This window comes from Humulus lupulus, chromosome 3 (assembly GCF_963169125.1).
Source record: "Humulus lupulus chromosome 3, drHumLupu1.1, whole genome shotgun sequence".
Taxonomy (NCBI): domain Eukaryota; kingdom Viridiplantae; phylum Streptophyta; class Magnoliopsida; order Rosales; family Cannabaceae; genus Humulus; species Humulus lupulus.
In genome coordinates, this window is record NC_084795.1 from 281,284,257 (window position 1) to 281,307,665 (window position 23,409).

Here is a 23,409-nt window from a genome sequence, read left to right on the forward strand (position 1 = left end):
GGATTTAAGTGTATTCAAGAGTGTATGGTGTGCGTGGTTGGTGACAAACAAGCTTAGGGGACTCCAAGAATCAGTTTTGACATGAAGAAAGAGGCTGAAATGGTCTAGAGCAAGAAAAACCAATTTTGAGCTCCATTGTTGGCGGTACACCGACGTTGGAGAAGAAGACTTCGACCAAGGCGGCTGTGGTGTGATTCTTTGTGTCTTAGGGTCGTTTTGGATTGCTGGAACACGTGTGGGAATTTTCCAAGTGGTTTGGAACGTCGGGGGTAGCCGAAAATGAAAGAAACAACCTCCCCGGTGCCGAAGAAGACGACAACTCTGATATGGGTGTTTAATGAGGAGCAAGCGGTCGTCGAGGTGATGCAGCAAGTTGTTCGAGACACGTCAGTGAAAAACGCACTGTTTAAGGTAAGAAGAGTCACTACACCAAAACCCATTTCCATAACACATCAATATAATACTAATAGAAAAGTATTATTGTAGAGTATTATATTGGGCAACTTTTTATGTAAAAAGGGCGGTAATATATTGCACATCCCACCACATAGAATTTTTTTTTTCATTTCTGAGACTGAGAATCCTGAGACACCCATCTCTTTCTCTTCCCCATTTTTGAGACCCGAGACACCCATTTCTGCCCATTTCCTTCAACATATCGACACAGCACACAAATTTCTTCAACATATCTGAGCTTTCCTTCAACATTTCTGCCCATTTCCTTCAACATATTGACACAAAGAAGAGACCCATTTCTTCGGCTTGGTCGTACGGTCTCCAAACTCCTCACCCTCTATCTCTCGTCTTTCTCTATCCCTCTGTCAACCTTCGATTTCCAGTCGTTGGGCTTTAGAAATTTGTTCTTCTCTTCGGTGGCAAGCCAGGTAAGTAATTAGATGAAAAAAATTCCCTCATTCTCCTAATTCTCTCAGTCGCACTCTCTCACAACTCTCGTCTCTTTCTTCCTTGCTCTCACAGACCCCTTTCTCCTGCAGGTGTACTGACGAAGGCTTCTGGGGACTTGGCCATGCGAAGGCTCGACATGCTCAACAACGCATGGCTGGCGATGGGGATGTGGTGTGGTTGAGGATGCGAGGCTGGAAACAGGGCTGGATTTGAAGCTTAGAGCTAGGTTGAAGTTTGAGGGTTGGTTAATTTGTAGAGAAAGGGTCGAGAAGAAAGGGTCGAGAAGAAAGGGAAATAGGTAATTTGATATATGTATATATTAAATAGATTTATCTTTATTAAAATAAATGTTTAGATCTAATTTTCTTCTTCTTTGAATCATATTACTGTGTTGGGATTCTCTACAATGTTATTTTCCTAAAAAGTTTGAATTTGAATTTGAGATTTGTTCCTTGAATTACTTTTCAATAAGTTGGTTTATGTAATGCCCCGAATTCTCTGATATGGTTTAATGGCGGGATTAGTAGGCCGGGAGGGCCGTACTTGTTTAATTAAGCCATTAAATGATAATATGCATGTATATGTGAATTATATTATGATATGATGTTATATTCATGCATGTGGGTCCACATTTGTGTTAATTGAACTGATTTGATAATTTGGCCCATTAAGGGTAAATTTGTGTATTTGGGTGAATGATGTGATTTGTGAATGAGATTCCATTATTGTGGAGATATATTTGAGCTATTCGGCATGAGACAGATTTATTTAGTGGATTAGCGGTTTTGTCATAACGGGGTCAATTTTGGGGTAATAGGAATGTTTATTTGATGATAAATTGGGAGTTATTGAGACCAGGGTGAAATTCTGGAAGTTTTGACTATAGTGTCCCCGAGGGTATTTTCGGGACCCCGAGCATTAGGTTTTATTTGAGGTTACTTAAGCTTGAAGTAGCTTATCAGATAGAACATACGATAGAAAACCTCTCGTTCTCCCTTTCCAAAGTCCGTTTTACCGTTTAAGCTTTTTCGAAGAAATCTCAAGTTCTAGGAGTCGGAATCGAGCAAGGATCGAGGCATAGCTATCCTAGGAAATATTAGAAGCTTCTTAACCGAAGGATTTGATGGAAAACAACCCAATCGAAGGTAATTGAAGTTTAAGATTTGAGTTTTTTTCGAGTTTCTAAGCTTTGAATTGATTTTGTGAATTGTTGAGTTTTCAGTTCATTTGAACCTTGGGCTTTGAGGGTTTTGGAGCATTGGGAAGCTTGGGAACTTTGTTTTTATAATTGGGGAATGTTTAGGTATGATTTTGGAGGCTTTGGAGTGTTAAAAACACGTTTGGGAATGGCCCAGAGTTGAGGGCCGCGACCCTGTTCTTGGGGTGCCGCAGCCCTGCTTCGAAGAAGCAGGTGGGGAAAATGTACCTGCTGGGTGCTGCGGCCCTTGATGGAGGGCGCCACGGCCCTTGCTTCAGGGGACTCTGGGGGTCGCAGCCCAAGGTGCTAGGGCCGCAGCCCTTGCCTAGTTTTCGCCCCGTTTGCTCGTTTTGACCCCAGGAACCTAGTTTTAGGCCTCGGGAGTGTCCCTACTACTTGATTTAGTTTGGATTGATCTCTTGGAGGCTAGATAATGGTTTGAGAACCTTTGATTATCATGTTATTGATGGTATCCTATAATGTGTTATGATTAGGTAACCGCTAAAGGACTAAAAGCTAAACCGTTCTCAAGGGTCGTTCTTTTGTTCGTTCTAGCTCGAATCAGAGGTAAGAAAACTACACCCCATATGTGACATGAATGGTTATTCATGAGGAATATTGATTGTGTAAATGTGGACATGGAATGATCATTGAATGCTTAGCAAATGTTGCTCTTTTGTGCATGGTACTAACTCATTAGTCAGATTTGGCAAAGGTGCTAGTATCAACTGTGAAGCTGTGAATTATTAGTCAGGTTAGGCAGTGGTATTGGGCATTGGTCACATAGCGCTGACTCATTAGTCAGGACGGCCTTAGCATGTCCCACGCAAGCCAATAAAGATTAGATCTAATCGACTTTCTGCATTGGATGACTTGAAAGAGCATTAATGCCGGACTAACCTCAAGTTCGATGAATATTATAAGCGCTTGTGTGGCTTACCCATCAGTCACTCACTTGTTAAAATGGAGACTTACCCATCAGTCTCTCATTTGTTGAAGGCTAGTGGCTTACCTAGCAGCCACTCTTCCAATTGAATTAGTGACCTGCTTGTCAGTAACTCAATATGGTTTATCAGAACCTCAAGTGATATTCACTCACTTGTTTGAGAGCTATGAGCTATATGTGATTATAATGATAATCATTTGATAACGTTTACATATAATGCTATGTTTTCTTGTTGGGCTTTGGCTCATGGGTGCTATGTGGTGCAGGTAAAGGGAAAAAAAAGCTCACCCAGCCTTGAGTGGAGAGCTTAGGTGGTGATGTGTACATATGCGGCCGCTTGACCACCACGACCAATGAGTTCTCAGAGGAACTAGAGGGTTTATCCTGTTTTTGCCGCTTAGGTCGGCGGGTTTGTAATTTTGAAACAGTAATGACCTTTTTGAGTTATAAATAACTTGTAAATGTTCTTGTGGGCCCATGAACAGTTTTATGTATTAAATAAAACATATCCTTTCCATTTTGCTGATTTTCACCTTAGCCTGTTAATAACACTTAGAACACGTTTTAACCAAAGGACTCAAGCAATGAGTCAAATTTTCGATTCACCGTTCACTGTAATTGTTCTGGGGTAACCAGGGCATTACAGTTTAGGTACTTTTCAATTGTCTAGGTAGAGAAAACTAATGGCTAGTTATAACCAATGAAAATGATGCTCATACGGAAATAACATCTTGTGATTTTTTTGGTGGTGGAGGCTCTTGTGATTTTTAAGGCCACACAAATATGGCAAACTCACACTGCAGGTATGAGTCAGTTTTATACTTTGTGTTATTGGGCTTGTTCCTTCAAAGGCAGAAACCATTATAGTTTGCTAGTCTATTGTGTCGTGTTCATTCATATCATTTTAGATAAATTATTTTCCCTCTTTTTGTATCAGTGGAATATTTAAAAGATCAAGTGATGGTGCAAGAGTTGTTATTGGTACTATCATGGGAGTTGTCTTTGGATTTTTTATCGGCATGTCTTTGGATTCATGATTCATGTTTGATGGTATTCAATCAAGGCATTGTATCACATCTCATATAAATCAAAACATCTTTAGTCATAATACATGAAGCTTTGGGTTGGTGGCGTTGTTATACCTTAATGTAGAGCTATGGCTCAGGTCTAAGGTTTCCAGCCTAAAATCTTAAACGCTTCATATATCATAACATATAAAAAAATCATGAACATAAAAGTAATCCACATATTCATCAACATAAGAACACATACTTGCACATAATTCATATCAATCTTAACCAAGTAAGACAGCTTTCACATATCACAAAATTCCTCAATTACCTATCACACAACACCATTATGATATTCATATAACCATTCTTCACATACTTATCATATGCATCATCATCATTCCATACTTAACTCATCAGATATACACAATCAATGTAGTCATGCATCTTACACTTAAGCACAAAAAGGTGAGATTTACTTACCTTAGGTCCTTAGCTTATTTTAAAACTGCTCACCAAGAGTCAATCAATCAAATCCATACAAATCCTATTCAAGGCACATCATTTATTAAATTATATCAAAATCGTAAATATACACTATTAATAGTGTATATTAACAATACCAGAAACTATATAAATGATAATAATAATTATTATCAACGTAATGCAAATAACTCTTCATATAAAACCATGCTTTAAACCTTGCTCATAAGATAATGTACTCTTATGATAATAATAACAACAATAATAATTATCGTCTATAAATAAACTTATTTCAATATTAATAACAAAATACTTCAATAACAATACATATATGAATGTATATATTCAAATAGTCATTTTATAAAAGAAATCATATTTTTAACATAAAATTGTAATAATCGATATTGTGATAATAGTATAATTATAAATATTTATATTATTATTAATTAGTCATAACATCAATTTCAGTGATATAATAAATATACTTTCTCCAAAATTCGCTGGTCTTACAAATATCAATAACTGTAAGCAACTAATATTTGATATTATTTTAATATTCAAATATTAACAAAATATTAATATATAAGAAACTATAAATCACACTTTTCATATATATATATATGAAACTATATTCTTGATTTACTTAACAAAATAATAACAATAATAATTAAAATTACTTAATCATAATAGTTTCCATATTAATGGAAAATCAATTAAATATGTATTTTTATAATTGATTTAATATTTTCTAGAAAATTGGACAACACAACGGCTATAAAATGGACAATCCCAAAATCAAAACCTGTATAAAAAATACATATATATATAATCCTAGACAGCCAGTATAATTACAGAAAAATATTCAATATATCAAGAATATATAATTATATACTATAAATACACATAATAACAGTTACTCTAATCAATCACAATATATAGGTCAAAGAAATTATACCACAATGATCGGGTTCCACAACAAGTAAACGATGATTTTCTGAGACTCAAAACGTACTTCGGAACCTCGAACACTAAGTTTCGACCGTCGGTCTACAGTGGATCGCGGTGGCTCGTGGTGGGCCCACCACCCAACTATGGTATATGTAGGAACAAGTTATTGGGTTTTGAATCCCACAACACGAGGAACACGATGGTGGTGACGGATCGGCAAACGGATGCCCGAGGTGGCCGAATCGTAACTTTGAAGTCCCGGGGTGGGCGAACTTAAATAGACCAGTTGAGGTGTTTAATCGGCGAGTGAGCTCTAGATTCCTGTGTGGTCGATAGTTCGGAGGCCTCTGAATCCAACGCTCTGGCGCGTGGCTAAAAGTGGTGGCCGGAAAGTACTCCTGCGTTGTCGGCAACAGTAGCACGCAGAGGAGAAAGAGAGAGAAAGAAAGAGGAAGAGAAGGAGAGAGAAAGAGAAGAAAAAAAATAATTATGAGGAGAGAGAGAGAGAGAGAGGCTTGGTTAAAAGGCTGAAGCCTTTTTTTTTATTTTTTTATTTTTTTGAAATTACACTTGGACCCAAAATACTAAAATTCTTTTCAAATAAACCCTTTAGCAAAACTTTCTTAATTTTATAAAAATCCTCAATTAAAATTATATGACATTTGGGTCCAATACTTGACTACTGAAGTTTCTCTATCTTTAATCTCATTAAAAACATAAAATGATATTTTAAACACTATTTTTCCATTACTATTTCTTAAATTTGTAAACTTGTACATTTTATGTATTAAAACTCTGATTTATAATAAAAAAATGTATAATGAAAATGTTGGATATTACATGTCCTTTCCATCTATTTCTCTAAATAAGGTAAATCATCTTCCATCATGTTGCATTTGCATTAAACTGAAAACCTATATCTATTTTATTTGTCTTACACTTCGCAGATTAACTTACCTTCGAGCCTTATATCATCTCTTGATGTAGCCATCACTGATATACATGGATCCACCACAAGCAGAAGTCTTGAAGACAATGAACCAAGCAATGTTCCTAGGGTAATTTTTGTGCTTTCTCTAGAATATAAAAAGCTTTAGCAACGTTTCTTCTTATTTATTGCAAAAAATTTGAAACCATAAGGACTGCTGGACTAGTACCCACTACCCACAACATCTTTTACCAGTAATTAATAGTTGATTTGATTGATATTGGTGATAATTTGTTTCTTCATGCTCTTCATATCTAATAGCTATGTATAAATTTATCATCAATCCAACTTGAATGCGTTGAGAATGATGACCGACTTATCAAACACATTTTAATTTTTTTTTTTAGTTTTTTTTTTGTCTCTTTTCTGGAATACCTTAGCCTTTTATAAATGTAGTCTTATTTTAATAAAATTCTCATTCCTTATTTATAATGTGTTGGGAGTTGTAACTAATTGGTTGTTTGGTCGAAAATGATTACTGGAGAGAATTCCAGTTAGTTGACCTGAAAAGTCTGTCACAGTAAAGTCTTCGTGTCAACATGAATATTTTTAAGAAGCAAGTTCTTATGTACAGTGGATTTTGGGCCTAATGTTAGCTTAGCTCGTAGAATGGGTGGGAAAACTCATATTCAAGACTCAAGGGTTGATCATGAATAGAGAGGACCAAAAATAAACTTGGAGAATGGATAAAGAAAATATTTTGATGTTGTCATTTTCTTTATGTATGTGTGTGTGTATATAATCATTATTGATGCTTAAAGTAGTGATATTTCATGTACTATATTTGAATTCAATGCTAAATATATATTTGAAGAAGTGAATTCAAACTGAATGATTGTCCAGTTCGAATTGTGTTTTTTACTTCTTGAGAAAACATAGTTTTCTGCACTGATGGAATTAGTTTGTTTTATATATTTTTAAAATTTATGGGTTTTCTTAAATGGTAGTGTTTCTGTAACTGCATATCCACTCAAAATTAAGTTGTGGGAGTTTGTTACAGCCTGGAAAAAGGGTTATGTGTAACACTAGCGTGATTTTTCATAAGTGGTAGCATAAATAGTGATAATGAAGAGAAATAGAACTAATAGTGGGACCTACCATAATTTTTTTTTAAAAAAATGATTATAAGTTGCTAGCAGTAAGATGACAAGTGGATCATGCTGTTTGCTCTATGCCTTCTAAGTATGTGATTTTGTTTGTTTGCTCCCAGATATATGTTTCAACGAATCCTCGTGGTGCTGAATTACTTCCTCCAGGGATTACTTCCTCCAGGGATTATTCTTAATTTCTAACCATTCTCACATTACTATTAATATTTGTGATTTCTATTAACTATGGTTGTACTACTATTAGTTTGTTTTGTTAATTTGTTTTGAGTCACATTCTGGCTATTGGAATATTCAGTTTTTCACTTTTCATTTCAATTTTTCGATTTGTACCCAAGATTGTTGTCTAGTTTTAGTTCGGAACATTTGGATTTTTATTAATGTTATTTTTCTTGAAATGTTACTTCTTTATTTTGATTGTGTCAGCAAACTTTTGATGAATTGACCTCTTTCACCCTGCTTTTTAAGTCGGTTTAGCAAGCTTAGAATAAGATTTTAAATTTTAGTAGCAATAGAAAATTCTTCACGTCAAGATATACATTTGCTCAACCTTTAATTCCTAATATTATATCTTCCAATATAGTTAAAACTTTCAAGAAACTACTTTCTCTATTGTCTGACATATTGAATGAAAATGGGACTGGGTAATGAAAATAGAAATTCTTCTTAATTTCTAACCATTCTCACATTCTAGGTGCATATGTAGCAAACTTAAATTTTTGGGTCAAAGCTTAGTTGGCTAGTGATGAAGGCATCAGTGGGCATATTCCTGTGAGAAGGCCAAAGTAGAGTTGAATTACAACCCTAGAAGCTTGAAAGAAGGGCTAGAAGAGGTTCTGTCGTGGCGTATGAACTTAGGCAGGTTTTTACTGACCCCTCTCCTTTCTAACAGCCAGGTTTTTGTATAATAATGCTTTTATGTATAATATCATATTCTAACTTTTCATACATAAAAATCCTTTGGTGTATGCATAATATGAAAAGCCTTTGGTGTAGAGTTGTATGGTACGTTCATATGCAAGACCTGATTCTGTTTTGGAAAGCCTTTCATTTTATTTTACTTTTCCATAAAACTTGTGGAAAGATTTTAAAGCAAGACCTGATTCTGTTTTTGGATTGACTCTTTTAAATTTAATGGCGCATGATTGAATTGTGAAAAATGCTAAGAGACTACATGTGCTGGGCACTTTCTCTTCTGTTGAAATTTTCTGGCTCCTTTGTTTTTAAAGAGAATGTTCTTTCATTCTTAAAGAGTTTTGGGTGAGAGAATTATCTGCATTTAAATTGTTTTTCTGATTTTTCTATTGAATGAAGTTTCTAAATGTGAATTTTCTGAATGAACTTTCTGATTTTTCATATCCGAGTGAGTTTTCTATGCTCTAATGTGTTACTCAGCTTTGAGAAATGTGGTTTGTAGTTGTCCAAAATTATGTGGTTAGTGTGAAATTGGATTGAGTTGGGTAACAACTGATCGTGTTTAATGTTTATTGTGAGATATATATATGTACTAGCTCAACTTTTGCAGTTCTTTGAGATTCATTCTTTGAATTGTGTTCAGATAGGAACTGTATAGATAAGCTCTTCTCTCAAATAGAAACTTCACCGCATGTGTAATATTCATTCATTTTTATCGTGATTTAAATATATTTAATAATAAATTTTAATTTCATATGAGAAAAGGAAAATAATCAATGCTTTATTTCTCCCTTCATCTTTGCTTCAGCTAGTATCTGGAATTTCCCTTTCTTCTCTTTAGTTTTTCTATTTTTGGGTTGTGTTTTGAGTTTGGTGGAGGAGTTCTCATGTAGGGATGTAATGGGGTTAGCATAGAGGTATGCATCTGATCTGTTTACAATTTAGTGTTTTAATAATAAGTCTAATAATAATTTAATATGCATCTGATCTGTGCTATTCAGGTGAGCCATATTGATAAGGGCATAAATCCACCCTCAGCTAATGAACTATTCCTCTAACAGTAAGTAAATGCTAGATATTAGGATAGGTGTTGTGGATGGTATTGTAGTGCTAACAGTAAGTAAATATATGATGAATATTAATTATTTGTGCCATATGCGCATATATATTATAGGTTTCTCTATCACTTGCTAAAATTCTTTTGCAAGTGACGAGGCCACGAACTGCAGTACTTGGAAAGCTACCAAGGACTAGTGTGTACAGGAACACCCTGCAATACCCAGAGGCAAGGCAGATTCCTGGAGTTTTGATCATCAGAGTTGACTCTGTTATTTACTTCTCCAACTCTAACTATATTAAAGAGAGGTATCTTATCATTATTATTAATAGTTACATTCTGATATAGTAATTAAAAGAATGTGAGTGCAAGAATAGGTTCAGAGTTGACTAAGACACATTAAGTTAACCTGGTTACAAACCATTATCACGCTAATCCATGGTTAATTGTAGAGACTTACAAAGTTATATCACAGAAGTTGAATGAAATTTTACATAATAAATCTTTACTAATTGAAAGTTTAATTTGCTTGAGATGCTTAATAAGCACTCTTAGAAAGATGCTAAGAATTGCTTTTTAAATATTAGGGAGATGCATAGTGAAGCAAGCCATGAGATTAGAATGAGCAAAAAAAATTAAAAATGTAGTTTTATATTAAATAAAGAAAGCTGATAATGATAGCTATGTGATGCTCACCTTGATAAAGCAGGGCTGAGTTCTAATACTTTCATCTTAATATAGTTGATAATTAACTAGTTAAGGTTAAATATTATTTGCTATGATATTCTTTCTTCTACCAATGAGTTTGAATAATACAATTTGGCTTGCTAGGCAATAGAGACATCATTACTTAGTATGCATGGCTCATATATATATATACACATAGAATTACATGGGTATGTATAGATTAGAATACTTTTTTGCTTATGTAGCTGAATTAGTACATACTTATGGGAGGAAACTCTAGTGTTTCCATAGCTAGAACTGTATATTAATCTATTACAACAGATATATTTTAATTACCAAAAGTTCTCATGTTTAAGCTTAACTAAACTAGAAAACATAGGTATTTGAAAACTCTTGCTTATTAAATGAGTAGGACTTTCAAGTAGTTAATAGATCATATATATTTACACAATCATAACAGTAACTTAAAATTGTCGGGAATGGGTTTTTTTCTTTCTTATGTAAATGATTTCTAAACATGAGCTAGCTAGCTTTGGCAGAGAAACCAGTTATGATCATATCAGACCACCAAAGAGATAATCAAATAAGGAGATGGAATCATTGTAGAAGTTACATTACATGTGCATATATAACATAGAGGATGTAACTTCAGTATATGAATAGTGTCAAATATCATTTTCTTGTATGTTTCTTTGAAAAACTCAATTCAATCACATAACATACACATATATAGATATATAGGAAAAAGAAATAAAATATGTAATTGTAATCACTAGTTACCAGTTAGAGCTAATGATCTCCAACTTATAGTTGTCCCTATGATAAAGGCAAGTGATCCTTCAAGAACAAACAAGAAAACATATATAAGAATTTAACTTTCTATGATAATCTCATCTAGTATTCAGAATTAAGATGAAATTAATCATCTGTTGTACCTGATTTAGTGTTGTAAGACCTCCATGGAGATGCTCTCTGCTATATATATTGGGACCTGTTCATGTTTTCATTCATTAGTAATCTTATTAGTATAAATAATATGAATATATTTTCATTAGAAATATAAACAATTAAGTGGTAGTCAAAAAAGTTACCACATAAGAGAAAATTCCAATGCCATATCATGTGAATAGTCTTCCCATGTTTGCTACTAGTCTTCATGTCTAAATTTTATTAAGTCACTCTTTCTCTCTCTCGTCTTTCTTAAATTGTATTAGTCAATGTAATCCTGAAGATTGTCTTTCCAAAACCCAACATCGATCTTCCTTATAATTAAGATTTAAAAAAGTGTTTTCTTTTGTTTGTTTAGTGAATGAGATCAAATTATGAAAAATACACCAATGAAAATGAATTAAATAATAATAATAATAATAATAATCATGATACAGTCCTAATGATGATATATATTTGATAAATTGTAGTGAAAATCAACACACCATAAACCAAAAAACAATTGATCAATAATCAATCTTAAAGACAAAATTGGTTTAATCAAGGAATCAGATCAAAACAGAAATGTAACATAAAGAGGAACACAAACACAAACACATACGTGGTTCGAATGTGGCTATACACCACTATACTCCATGGCCAAAACCAGCCCCAAGGGCTTGACAATCTCTTTATTGATTCTAAGTTTCAATCTGTAAAAAAGTGGAAGCTACAGTAATTGCTTTGGCATCATTTGTCATTGCATTTGGATTATGCATTATATAGTGTGTATTTTAAGCCAAGTTATTTCCTATCTAAATATATAATCAACTGGTGTAATGGAATATGGTGATTGTTTTTTGGAATGTATACTTCCACTTTCCATTTTTACTGTCCCTAAAACAGATTTAAAAAGTTGGTTTCTCTTCTAAGATTTACTACATCTAAGCTGCAATATGATGTTCTACATTTAAAACTTAAATGAACTTGATGCATTTGTTTAGATATTACTTCACCAATTCCAAGCCCCCAAATGTTTTCAATAAGAAACAAAAAGCTCAGTTAAAGAATTAAATAACACACACAAACACCTTATGATCACAGCAAGAAACCAGAAAAGAAAGTAAGAAAGAACACACACCATTATAGAACTCAACCTTGCAAGAATGAATATCACATCTCAGCTTTTTTTCTCTGTTTTCACTCTTCTTTTCTTGTGTTTTTTTTCTTCCTCACAATACCTAACTAGCTTTATAAGACAGCTGGAACATTTATACAATGTGTAGGATATAACTACCATAACTAACTTTATAAGCCAGTTTTCTAACAACACTAGAAAGATATGTTTACTCTAATTATTCCACACAGTGGTATTTAAGAATTATTTTATGTATGCTGATACAAGTGATATTAAACTTGTTGAGATGACTAGCTGACTTTGACTAAGGACCTCTGATAGAAATTATTTCATGTTTGATAGTGAATTTGACTAAGGACCTCTGTTGCCTTGGCTGCAGGACTAACCTGATTTGGTTAAGTCTGAACAAAGAAAACTTGGGCGTTTCTGGTGTGTTTGATTAAATTTCAATTAGCTGACTTTGTCTTTGATATTGTTAGCCATTTTTCTGTGTGTTTGTAATATGTTTTTGCAGGGGTTTATAATACAACAACTAGAATATGAGATTATTTGTTGGCATGTTTTCAATTGACAAGTGGTTAATATTGTTGATAAAGAATATGTGCGGTTGTACATTTGGCACTTGTAATTAAGAACTTTTGAGTGATAATATTTGTTTTATGGATATTTGTTCAAGATCAAGTTTTTTGATAGACTATTCTTCTAACTATGTTAATAGTAAATTACACTGATAGTTGTTTTTCAGAGGATGAAAAGTTCTCTAAAAATCTTAACAAAGGAAAACCAAAGAGAATGACATATACCTCATTCTATAATACAATATTTTTTAGAGATTAGACTTTAAGAAAGAGAGAACTAGCTTTGTGAGAGAGTTTCTTCAGGACTTCTATTATGTGTGAACTGTTATAATTTGAGCGTGCTAGTTCTTCTCAACTGTGTATAGGGTGTAATCTCAGATTGTTGATGCTTAATAAAGACTTATGGTGGAATCTCAGATTCTTGTGCATTATTACATTTGATTCTTCTTACTGTGTTACTGTTATTCTTGTGAGCTAGTTTTGCTAATATATATTTGCCTAAAGTTGACAAGCAAGTAATAGTATAAATATATTATATAGTAATAGTATACATATAAATATATATTATATAGTAATAGTAATAGTATAAATATATAATAAACTCTTTTTTTTTTTGTATTTTATAGTAATAGTATTGAATGGTTGGAGATAGATATCATTAATAATTAATATACATTTATGAATAATATGCTTTTTAGCTATTATGCTTTTTAGTTATTCGCTGAGTGGTTTTCTTATTACTTTACACAGGTTATTCATGAGGAATTTGGTATTCTTGAAGGTTTAATGACAACTGTTCATGCAACTACAGGTTTGTTTTTCACTTTATTTGTTTCTATAATAGGAGAATAGTTTACAAGTTGCTTAATTGACTCTTATTTCTAATGTTCAGCAACACAGAAGACTGTTGATGGCCCATCAATGAAGGATTGGAGAGGAGGCCGTGGAGCTGGACAAAATATCATTCCTAGTTCTACTGGTGCTGCAAAGGTAGTGAAATCTAAATTCATAGGGAAATCTAAAAACAATGCTGGTTTTAATGTGGTTTGATTCTTATTCTTATTATTATGTTTATTATTTTATTTTTTGGAACTATAGGCTGTTGGAAAGGTTCAACAATCACTGATCATCTTTTGTTTTGCATACTCTGATATTTTGGTCTCCTATCACCACAGAAAACATGTTTAGACAACTTAGCTTACTTGGGATTATAATGGAATCAAATTATTTCCATGTTGTTTTTTTGGCATGTTTTGAATTGAGCCAAGAATTGCTAGCAACCCTAGTTGGAAAGGAAAAGAATAAAAATGAAAGATGCTTGTTGCTTGTTCCAATGTATTTGATATAGATTGAAAAATTATGGACAATCTTATTGATATAACCCATGCTGTGACTATGAGGACCGCCACACTTGTTGTTTTGCTTATCTTTCTACTTTCTTATGCAGATGTGACAAGCGAAGTAGAAAAGGATACTTAATTTTGAAGGCTTTGTGTTGGGCAGCTGTAGAATATTTTGTGTTGAAAGTAGTAACTTTTTACTATGTTGAATATTTAAGATTCCTTGAATACTTAAAGAACATTTTGTTGTTGATGACAGTGTTGAATGTTTTAAACTAATTTGTGGATTGTTGATACAATGTTGAATGTTTTTACGTTTTGTTATTTGAAAATCAAGTTCATTTGATGATGCTAGTACATATTAGAAAGCTAATTTTAATTATATAAAAAAATTAAAATATAATAGAATAAATTAGTGTTATGATATGAAAATTGTGTTATAATATCTATTACAATAACATTTTTTATGCAAAGAATTGTGTTATGCAAACTTCATTATATAACACAAATAATGTGTTATACTAAAGTGTAGTATAACACAAAAAAAAGTGTTATACTAAAGTGTAGTATAACACAAATTTATAAGTATTGAAATGTGTTATATAATCGACTATAAATAACATAATTAAACACTTATCTATTTATTAAAATAACACATAAATTGTGTTATCGTTGACAGTATAATAACACATTTGTATAACAATGATAAAGTGTTATGTAAAGTACCCTGACCTACGATAACATAGTCGGTCTTAACACATCAAAAAGTGTTATGGTATGTTTTGATAACACATTTTCGGTGTTATTAAAAGCATTTTTTCTTGTAGTGAGTAGACATCTGCGCACAGGGTGTATGTTATGCGTACAACCTTGTTTTCTTATTTGTTAATTATGTAATTATATTTGTGACTTGAATTGTTGCATTAGTTTGACTAGCATGAGGATAGTGCTATGAATTTTAGTTAGTAGACATGCTTAGATGATAGAGTAGGCATGCTACTAGATTTTAGCTGCTTGTGTGAGTATAGTACTTGCAGGAATTATCTTGGGTGTGTATAACTCAGGATAATAGGATGCCACCACAGAACTGCCGAGTGTGAGTATAGCGCAGGCAGGGCAACGATGTTTCAAGGGAACGATCGAGTGTGAGTGCCACCGTGGGAATGCTGAGTGTGAGTACAGTGCAAGCAAGGCAATTACATTTCATGTCCGATCAACATGATTTGTTAGTATTTATGTGTGTGAGTGTAATATACATTATGTTAGTGTGATATGGTGATTATATATTGCACGATGATTATTATGCTTATGATGTTTATTTATTTTTAGTTGAAGGTTTATGTTTTTTGGTTTGGGGAGTTATGTCCTACATAGCTCTTCTTAAGGGGCGTTAGTTCACGGGTACTCTGTGTGCAGGTAAAGGCAAAACAAAGCAGTGAGTGGTGCGGGCTCGAGGCATGGACGGAACATGTTAGAGGCTGGGCTTCAGTTATTTTATGCTTTTAGAAATAAATGTTATGTTTTAAGTTTTCAGACTTGAACAATTATTTTCTTTATGTTGTTATTATTAAACCTAGCGTCCAACATTTTTATTTTTAAATAATGAGATCTCATTGTCTGTTTAAATTTTAAATAAATATTTTCTTTTAGTTTCTTAAATTATTTATTGTTTATTATTTTTAAACGGACTCCCTAAGTAACGTCTTGGGAAATCAAAGCGTTACAGTATGGTATCAGAGAAAAACGGTCCTAAAGAATCTGTGGTAAGCCCTAACATGTAAAGTTCATTGCCAAGGACGAGCTCGACTCACTGTACTGTAAGTGGTTAAAGATTTCTTATGAATTTTTGCTTTTTTGATAATGCACATTTACGTACTTAGCGTTCTCTTATAATGATCTCTTTACTGCAATAATTCCTTCTTCATTATAAGTTATTTACGTGTGTGGTTCAGAAAATTGAGAATGCACCCTCGTAGATCAGTCAGAGTAGGACGATGAGAAGAGCAAGAGAGTTGTTCAATGAAATTCCTAACAAGACTATTGTCTCTTAGACTGCTATGATTTCTGGGAACACAAAGATTGGATGCTATTCTGATGCATTGGATGTTTTCAGAAAAATGCAAAAATTGGGTATTGAATTTGATGAGATCAGTATTATATCTGTGCTGCCAGTGTGTGCTCAGCTTGGAGCTCTTGAGATAGGGAAATGGATTCACATTTACTCAGACAAGAATGGATTGTTGAAGAGGTCAACTAGTGTTTGTAATGCCATAATTGAAATGTATGCAAAATGTGGTTGCATTAATCCTGCATTGCAGATATTCGATCAAATGACCAAGAAGGATGTCATTTCATGGAGCACCATGATAGGAGGGTTGACACATCATGGTGAAGCTTATAAAGCCATTGAACTCTTTAAAGACATGGAGAGAGCAAAGGTTTAACCTAATGGGATCACATTTCTCGGCCTTCTATCAACCTGCGTCCATGGCGGATTTTGGAGTGAGGGACTGAACTACTTTGAATCCATGAGAAAAGATTATCATCTACACATCGAAATCGAGCACTATGGTTGTTTGGTTGATCTTCTTGGACGCTCAGGACAGCTTGACCAAGCTCTTGAGACAATAAACAAAATGCCCATGAAGCCAAATTCCAAGATTTGGGGTTCTTTGTTAAGCTGTTGCAGAATTCTTGGTAATCTTGAGGTTGCTATTATAGCCATGGAACACCTTTTAGAGCTTGAACCAGATGATGCAGGGAACTATGTGTTGATTTCCAATATTTATGCAGACATTGGAAGGTGGGAGAGTGTTTCAAAGGTCAGGAAGCTAATAACATGTGGGAACATGAAGAAAATTCCAGCAAGGAGTTTGGTTGAAGAGTCTGCCTCTGGTGCTGAATCTTAAATGGGACAGCAGCTGGGAATGACACTGTTTGTCAAGACTGTTAATTTTTTTTTATTTATTTCTTAATATTTTAAATTTATTTTGTATCCTTTTTTGTTGTATTTATATATATATACTTTTACAACACCCATGCATCTACTTCTCAGTATAGTATGTATTTCATTTTTATTTTATTTGTAACAATATTCTATACTTTGGATTATAATTTGCTGCGAAACTACCAATTTTTTTTTGCGGTAAAACTACAAATTTATAAAAACACGATCCATAACTACCCATTTAATACTGTTAACTATGTAGAAGGAGAATTTGCAGCAAAACTACCTTTTTTTTTTTTACGGTAAAACTACTTTTTTTTTTTTACGGAATAAACTACCCATTTTAAATGTTTAGACATAAAAAATTAAAATTATAAATTAAATAATTAAAATTTGATCAAATAATTTTTTTAAATTAAAATTTTTAATATTTTATTATATTGAAATTCATATGTATTTTTCTAAAAGAAAATTAGAAAAAAACTATTTAATTTTAAAACTAGAATGCACTATATCTTTATGTATACAGATTGTTTCTTGATTTAACGGTTTATTTATTTTTAAATTATCTTTTTTTTCTTCTAAAATTATAGACAATATTTCAGCTTAATTTATTTTTTAATATGTTTATGTCAATTGTTATAATATATAACATTATATATTTATATGATCATTAAAAAAACATAAAAAATATTGTTTGAGCCGTATGGGGGAAGGGTTGGCTTACCTATCTCAATAAATTCTATGATTGGTTCAAAAAAACATATTGAGATTCAAGAAATTGCGGATGATACAATAAGTAAATATGTTCCCCTGATGTCAACATATTTTATTGTCTAGGAGGAATTACGCTTACTTGTTTTTTAGTACAAGTAGCTACGAGGATATATTTTCTAAATAAAACTAAGTAAAAGTGCATTGCATGTTACTTTTACCTAGTATATTATAAATGTCAGTTTAACGGAAATTGTTGTTTTCTATTAGATTTAACACATATTTTTTATTGTTTTCTAACACCGTTAGTTTTAAAGTCATCTAAATAAGGCAAATAATTTTTTTTTTAAAAAAGTGATAAGTAATCTAAATAAGGTAATTTAATTGAAAATAAAATAAAAATAATAAATGAGTCATAATAAATTCTCATCGTACGTTTTAAAATTTCATATTAAAGTATTTAAATTACTCTATCAATTATGTTTTCAAAACTATAACTTAAATAGATGGTTTATTTGTGGTATTCCCCGTCATTGTGATTTGGGCATGAAACTTTCTATTACTATGTGATAAGAGGTTATTAATTTGTAACTTATTGTATTAGGATCAATAATTAATAATATCATGAGATTTGTAACTTATTCAGATAATTAGTAATAACATGTGATTTATGAGATACTCCAATTTTTGTACTTGTTATTAAAATAAGAAACATTAATGGCCAAAATACCTAAATTTTTGTAAGAGTTGCAGATACATATACCTAAATTTTTAGGTTATTTTAGCCAAAAACAATATATATATATACTAGGTATAAAATACGTGCAATGCACGTTATATTTCGGTGAAGCAAAATATAGAATATGATGCCTCCATTTGGTGCCTTGTTATGTGCACGTACAAGGCACGTGTTATAGCATTATAAAATCATCATCATTATAAAATTATCATAATCATATATAAAATCCAACGAAATCTTCAATAATTTTGGGCACGATCGAAATTCTACTGCTGTTTGACAATATCATAAGTCGTCTGAAATCGTTCATTGGGACGTACTTTCTCCATGTCAGTGAAGAGTTGAATCAGGTCATTCTTCAATGGATTTTCATTGCTAAACACCCCTGCCTCCTTCTGTGTTATATATAACACATATAATTAATTATTATCTTGTTAAAAATATATAAACAATTAAATAAAAACAAGAAATGATGGCGATGATTGTTTTACCATCTTAGTTACCGAAAAGTCGATTTCAGTGTGGAACCTATCCCAGACCTGAAAAGTAAAAGAAAAAAAAACATCAACACTTAAAAAATTAAAAATCAAATAATTTTTCTTTTTCTTTTAAGATAATTGGAACATATATATATATATATACCCTGTCACAGAATTGAGTTTTACAAATATCAATCAATGAATGATTTTCTAGATGTAAATGCGCTGCAACTTTCTCCACACGAGCAAATATTATCTGAAGATATCTTTTGTATTGTTCTAGCTCTGTCCATTGTATCACAATTTCAATCATGAACTCTTCGCCGTACATATCTTCCAATGAAGGAATCACCTACACCAACACACAAACTTAATAATATCATGTTTTTAATAAAGAATCTATATGATTTCATTTTTATTCTAGTTTAAAAAAAAACCTATGAATTAAGTCACGGAGCTTACATAGTTTGAAATCCTTTGTGTCAAAATGCTCTCATATTTATCATAAAACTCACGAATTACATAATGCCAAAAACCATGTATGTCTTTCGTACAGAAAATGTTGTAACCAGCTCTGTATAACATGGAAATGGGTAATATGTTAAAATATAATTAACGCAATCTATTATTAATATATGTTTAAACTTTGAAAATCAAAAGGGAATATTATATTTACATATATATATATATACTTACGTGTATGCATTCATTCTGTCCTCCATTTTCCATTCGTCTCTAACATCTTCATCAAGTTTCATATGTATTTTACGAATCGATGCATTCACAACCACCATTGTATCTCTTATAATTTTCTTAACCACTTCTTCACGATTGTTTCTTCTAGTCTCTTCATCATCAGCAGTAGTTATTATCAACAACTTGGCCATACTTCTTGATTTTGATGAATTGAGTACTTCTTGCTAATCACCAAATATATATATGAAAACAAAATCAGGGAAATTTTTTATGGTTGTGTACTATATTAGGGTGAACCTCGATAAGATCTATGTCTTTGTTTTCTTTTCACCCATTTTTGATTCTGACTTGTTGCCTTAGTCTTTTGGGTTTGTGTTTCTCTGAAGCTTGTGATTGTTTTTTGTTTAAATCTGAAAGAGTAAAGAAGAGTTAGGGTAAACATTGACTCTAATTGTTACTGTGCATGTGTGATACATGTGTGGTAGAGGTGGTCCGAATATATCTATGAAAGGTCATCAATGATGTGGTTCGAATATACCTTGTGTTTCTAATGATTTTGTGAGTTGGTGTAGGGTCAGAATAGGGATTTTCCTACAGAAAACGACATAAGTACTTTCTTCATGCAGTTCAAAGACTTTGTAAGAAGCTCCCACTTGAGTCACCAATTGCTTAACCCTTTCACAGTAACCACAAAAAGTTTTACAACCATAAATTGAGGTTAAAACCAAAATTAGTGTTTATATAATTATTTTTATTATGAGATATAAAGAAGAAAGAATTATTACTTGCCCCAAAGTCACAACAGTGAAAAATTTTCTATATTTTACACGCAAATTACAAAGAAAAAAAATCCAATTTTCAGAATCAAGGTCAATAGCCAAAATTGATTTTTTTTACCCTTCTTCTAAAAGATTTACGATATTTGATGAGTTGGGTTGTGTTCTAAATTAAAGAAAATTGAAGTTTGTGATAATAAAAATAAAAAATTAAGAGAAAAGGAAAAGACATAAAAGAGAAGGACCTGAAGATGACGACAGGGTGAGAGGAGACGATTTACTTGGCCTTATTGAGCGCCATTTGAATTTCTTCCAGGGGTTGCGGTTATGGTGGGTTTGAGGAAACCAACTTAAATATTACATTGCAAAAATAGTGCACACAGAAGGAAAAAACTCTATTTGTAGAAATAATTCGATATTTAAATAATTACATATGAAAGATTGAGGAGTCATTTTCATTTATTTGAAGATTCAATATGGATGTAGAAGTTTGAGTAGTCGTCTGTTTGGATGAAGATTGGAGTGGTGTTTTTTTTTATTTTCTTTCAAATGTTATTAATAGGATAAGCAAAATACACACTGCTTCACTGAATAGTTTCCACTTTATAACTCTCTTTGAGAAGTTGTAAACCAAAAGACACTGCTTATTCATTGATTAGTAACCATTGCATCTATTGAAGAGTGTTATCAGTATTTGAAACAATTGCATCTCTTGAAAGTTGTTAATATTTGACAAAATCGGTTAAAACTAACAATTTGGCACAACCAAATCTGTTAAGCAAAACAAATTTCCATCCAATAGGCACTTATATTATATATAAATTCGTAACAAATTCTGTTAAAACATACCAAAATCCGTTAAATACTAAACTTTGTTAGATAGCCACTTATATAATAGGTAAGATATATTTGTCAACATTTAGTTTTAACTAAAACAGGTCCCATGTGGAACATGTGTAATTGACCAAAACCAATTACAATTTATTTAGTAAATAAACAATAAATTATAATTATAATAAAAATTCAATTTACAAATTAAAAATTTGTATATAAAATAACATATATTAAAACAAATCTTGAAACTAAATTGAAATTTATTTATTTAATTAAAAATTATGTATATATCACGAAAGTTATTACTCAAATGATGATAGTATGCAAATAACAAAAGAATTAAATAGTGTACATAGGCCTCAATCAATGTATTAGAGTTCACTAGAGGAGAGAAAAGAAACAAAGAAAAACTGAGAGTGGAGTTTGGACTGAGAAAAGAATGACAATAAGGTCGAGATAAGGAAGACTATCTAGCCACATCAAAAGCCTTAGGCGCCCAAGAAATACAACCACCTAGCTCTAGTAACATTTATAGCGCCTAGGTGACGACAAGTCTTGGGCCCTATTGAGATCAAAAGCGACATTTTGATCTCAAAGAGAGACATGATTTTTTTTAGGGATTATCTATATATTTTTTTTATTTGGGACTCATGGACTCTAATTTTTACTTTTTTATGGCATTAGATAATGCCTTAGCTCAAAATATAGAGATTTAATGCATCAGAAAATGCTCAATGCTATAGAATTTTTTAATTTTACAGCACCGAACAACGTATTTTACGTGACCAGTGACAAATCTAAGATTTTTTTTAGAGGGGGTTTGGAATAAAAAAAATACATATATACTAATTGTTATTAATAATTGTTATGAATATTATAATTGATTGCTTATTTCAAACATAAATTATAATTACTTTTGATGGTTTTATTTTATTTTGTGAGGTTTAATTGTTATAAAATAAATTTGTGGGAACTTTTCTTAATATTTAGGTGGATAATTATTCAATTAAAACAATAATATATATTTTTTTAGGGATTTAAAAAAAATGGCTTTTATACTATTATTGTGCAAAAAAAATGAGGATTATACTTTTCCTAATTTGTATGGGAAAATTTATTAAAGAAAAAAAATAAAGTATGTGAAACACAATTACTAGCTAAGTAAATATAATAGCTAAATTTAAAACCAAAACACTTCAGCCAAACATAGGACTATTGTAAATTAACATTCCACTCATCTCTCTCAAACCCACTTTCTCTCTCAAAACCCACGCACAAACCCTCTTCTCTCTCAAAACCCAGCCAACAAATCCCCTCCACCTCCGCCCGGCACAAATCTCCTTTAGCTCCAACGCAAATCTGTTCCAGCTCCGGCGCCATCTTAAGATCCAATCAACCACAACTCAGTCGTGGCATCCCCTCTGGCAAGAAAATTCATGATCCTCTTCTCCAAAAATCAAATCAATTCCAGCCATGTTCTACTGCAATATTTGCCCTCTTCTCCGACCTCCTTCTCCGACCAACTATTCTTACTCTTTTTTTCAATTTTCAAATCATATATTTTATTTCTATGTCTAAACTTTTTATTTTAGATCTGGAACTAAATTGTAATTTTTTTTTAAGTTTAGGTAAACAATTGCTCATATTATTACAGATATATTTTCTTCTTCTTGAGTTATAGATCAAAACTCGTTTTTTTTTCTTTGGATCTATTTTGTTTCTCTCTTCTACAATAGATAATTGGTTACCTTCACGTTCTGATATGTGTTTATATTTTTGGGTTCTTTATGATAACCAGTTACCTTCACGTTCTGGTATGTGTGTATACTTCTGGGTTTTTTTTTCTATCATCAGATCTGCAATAGGTAATTGGTTACCTTATAACGTTCTGATATGTGTATATTTTCAGGTTCTTTATGGTAACAGGTTACCTTCACGTTCTGGCATGGGTTTATATTTCTGGGTTTCTTTATGGTAACTGGTTACCTCCACGTTCT

The 23,409-nt window shown here is 32.1% G+C and overlaps 1 protein-coding gene and 1 pseudogene across 1 annotated transcript; both read left to right on the plus strand.

The window, feature by feature from the left end:
* Window positions 1-13,272: 13,272 nt before the first annotated feature.
* On the plus strand, window positions 13,273-14,127 carry LOC133825796 (glyceraldehyde-3-phosphate dehydrogenase GAPCP2, chloroplastic-like). The gene is made up of 4 exons (XM_062258694.1): window positions 13,273-13,356; window positions 13,638-13,698; window positions 13,780-13,877; window positions 13,986-14,127. The coding sequence occupies exons 1-4, from the start codon at window positions 13,273-13,275 to the stop codon at window positions 14,073-14,075; spliced, it is 333 nt and encodes a 110-aa protein (XP_062114678.1). The 3' UTR covers window positions 14,076-14,127.
* Window positions 14,128-16,221: 2,094 nt separating this feature from the next.
* On the plus strand, window positions 16,222-17,175 carry LOC133824686 (pentatricopeptide repeat-containing protein At2g20540-like; annotated as a pseudogene).
* Window positions 17,176-23,409: the final 6,234 nt, after the last annotated feature.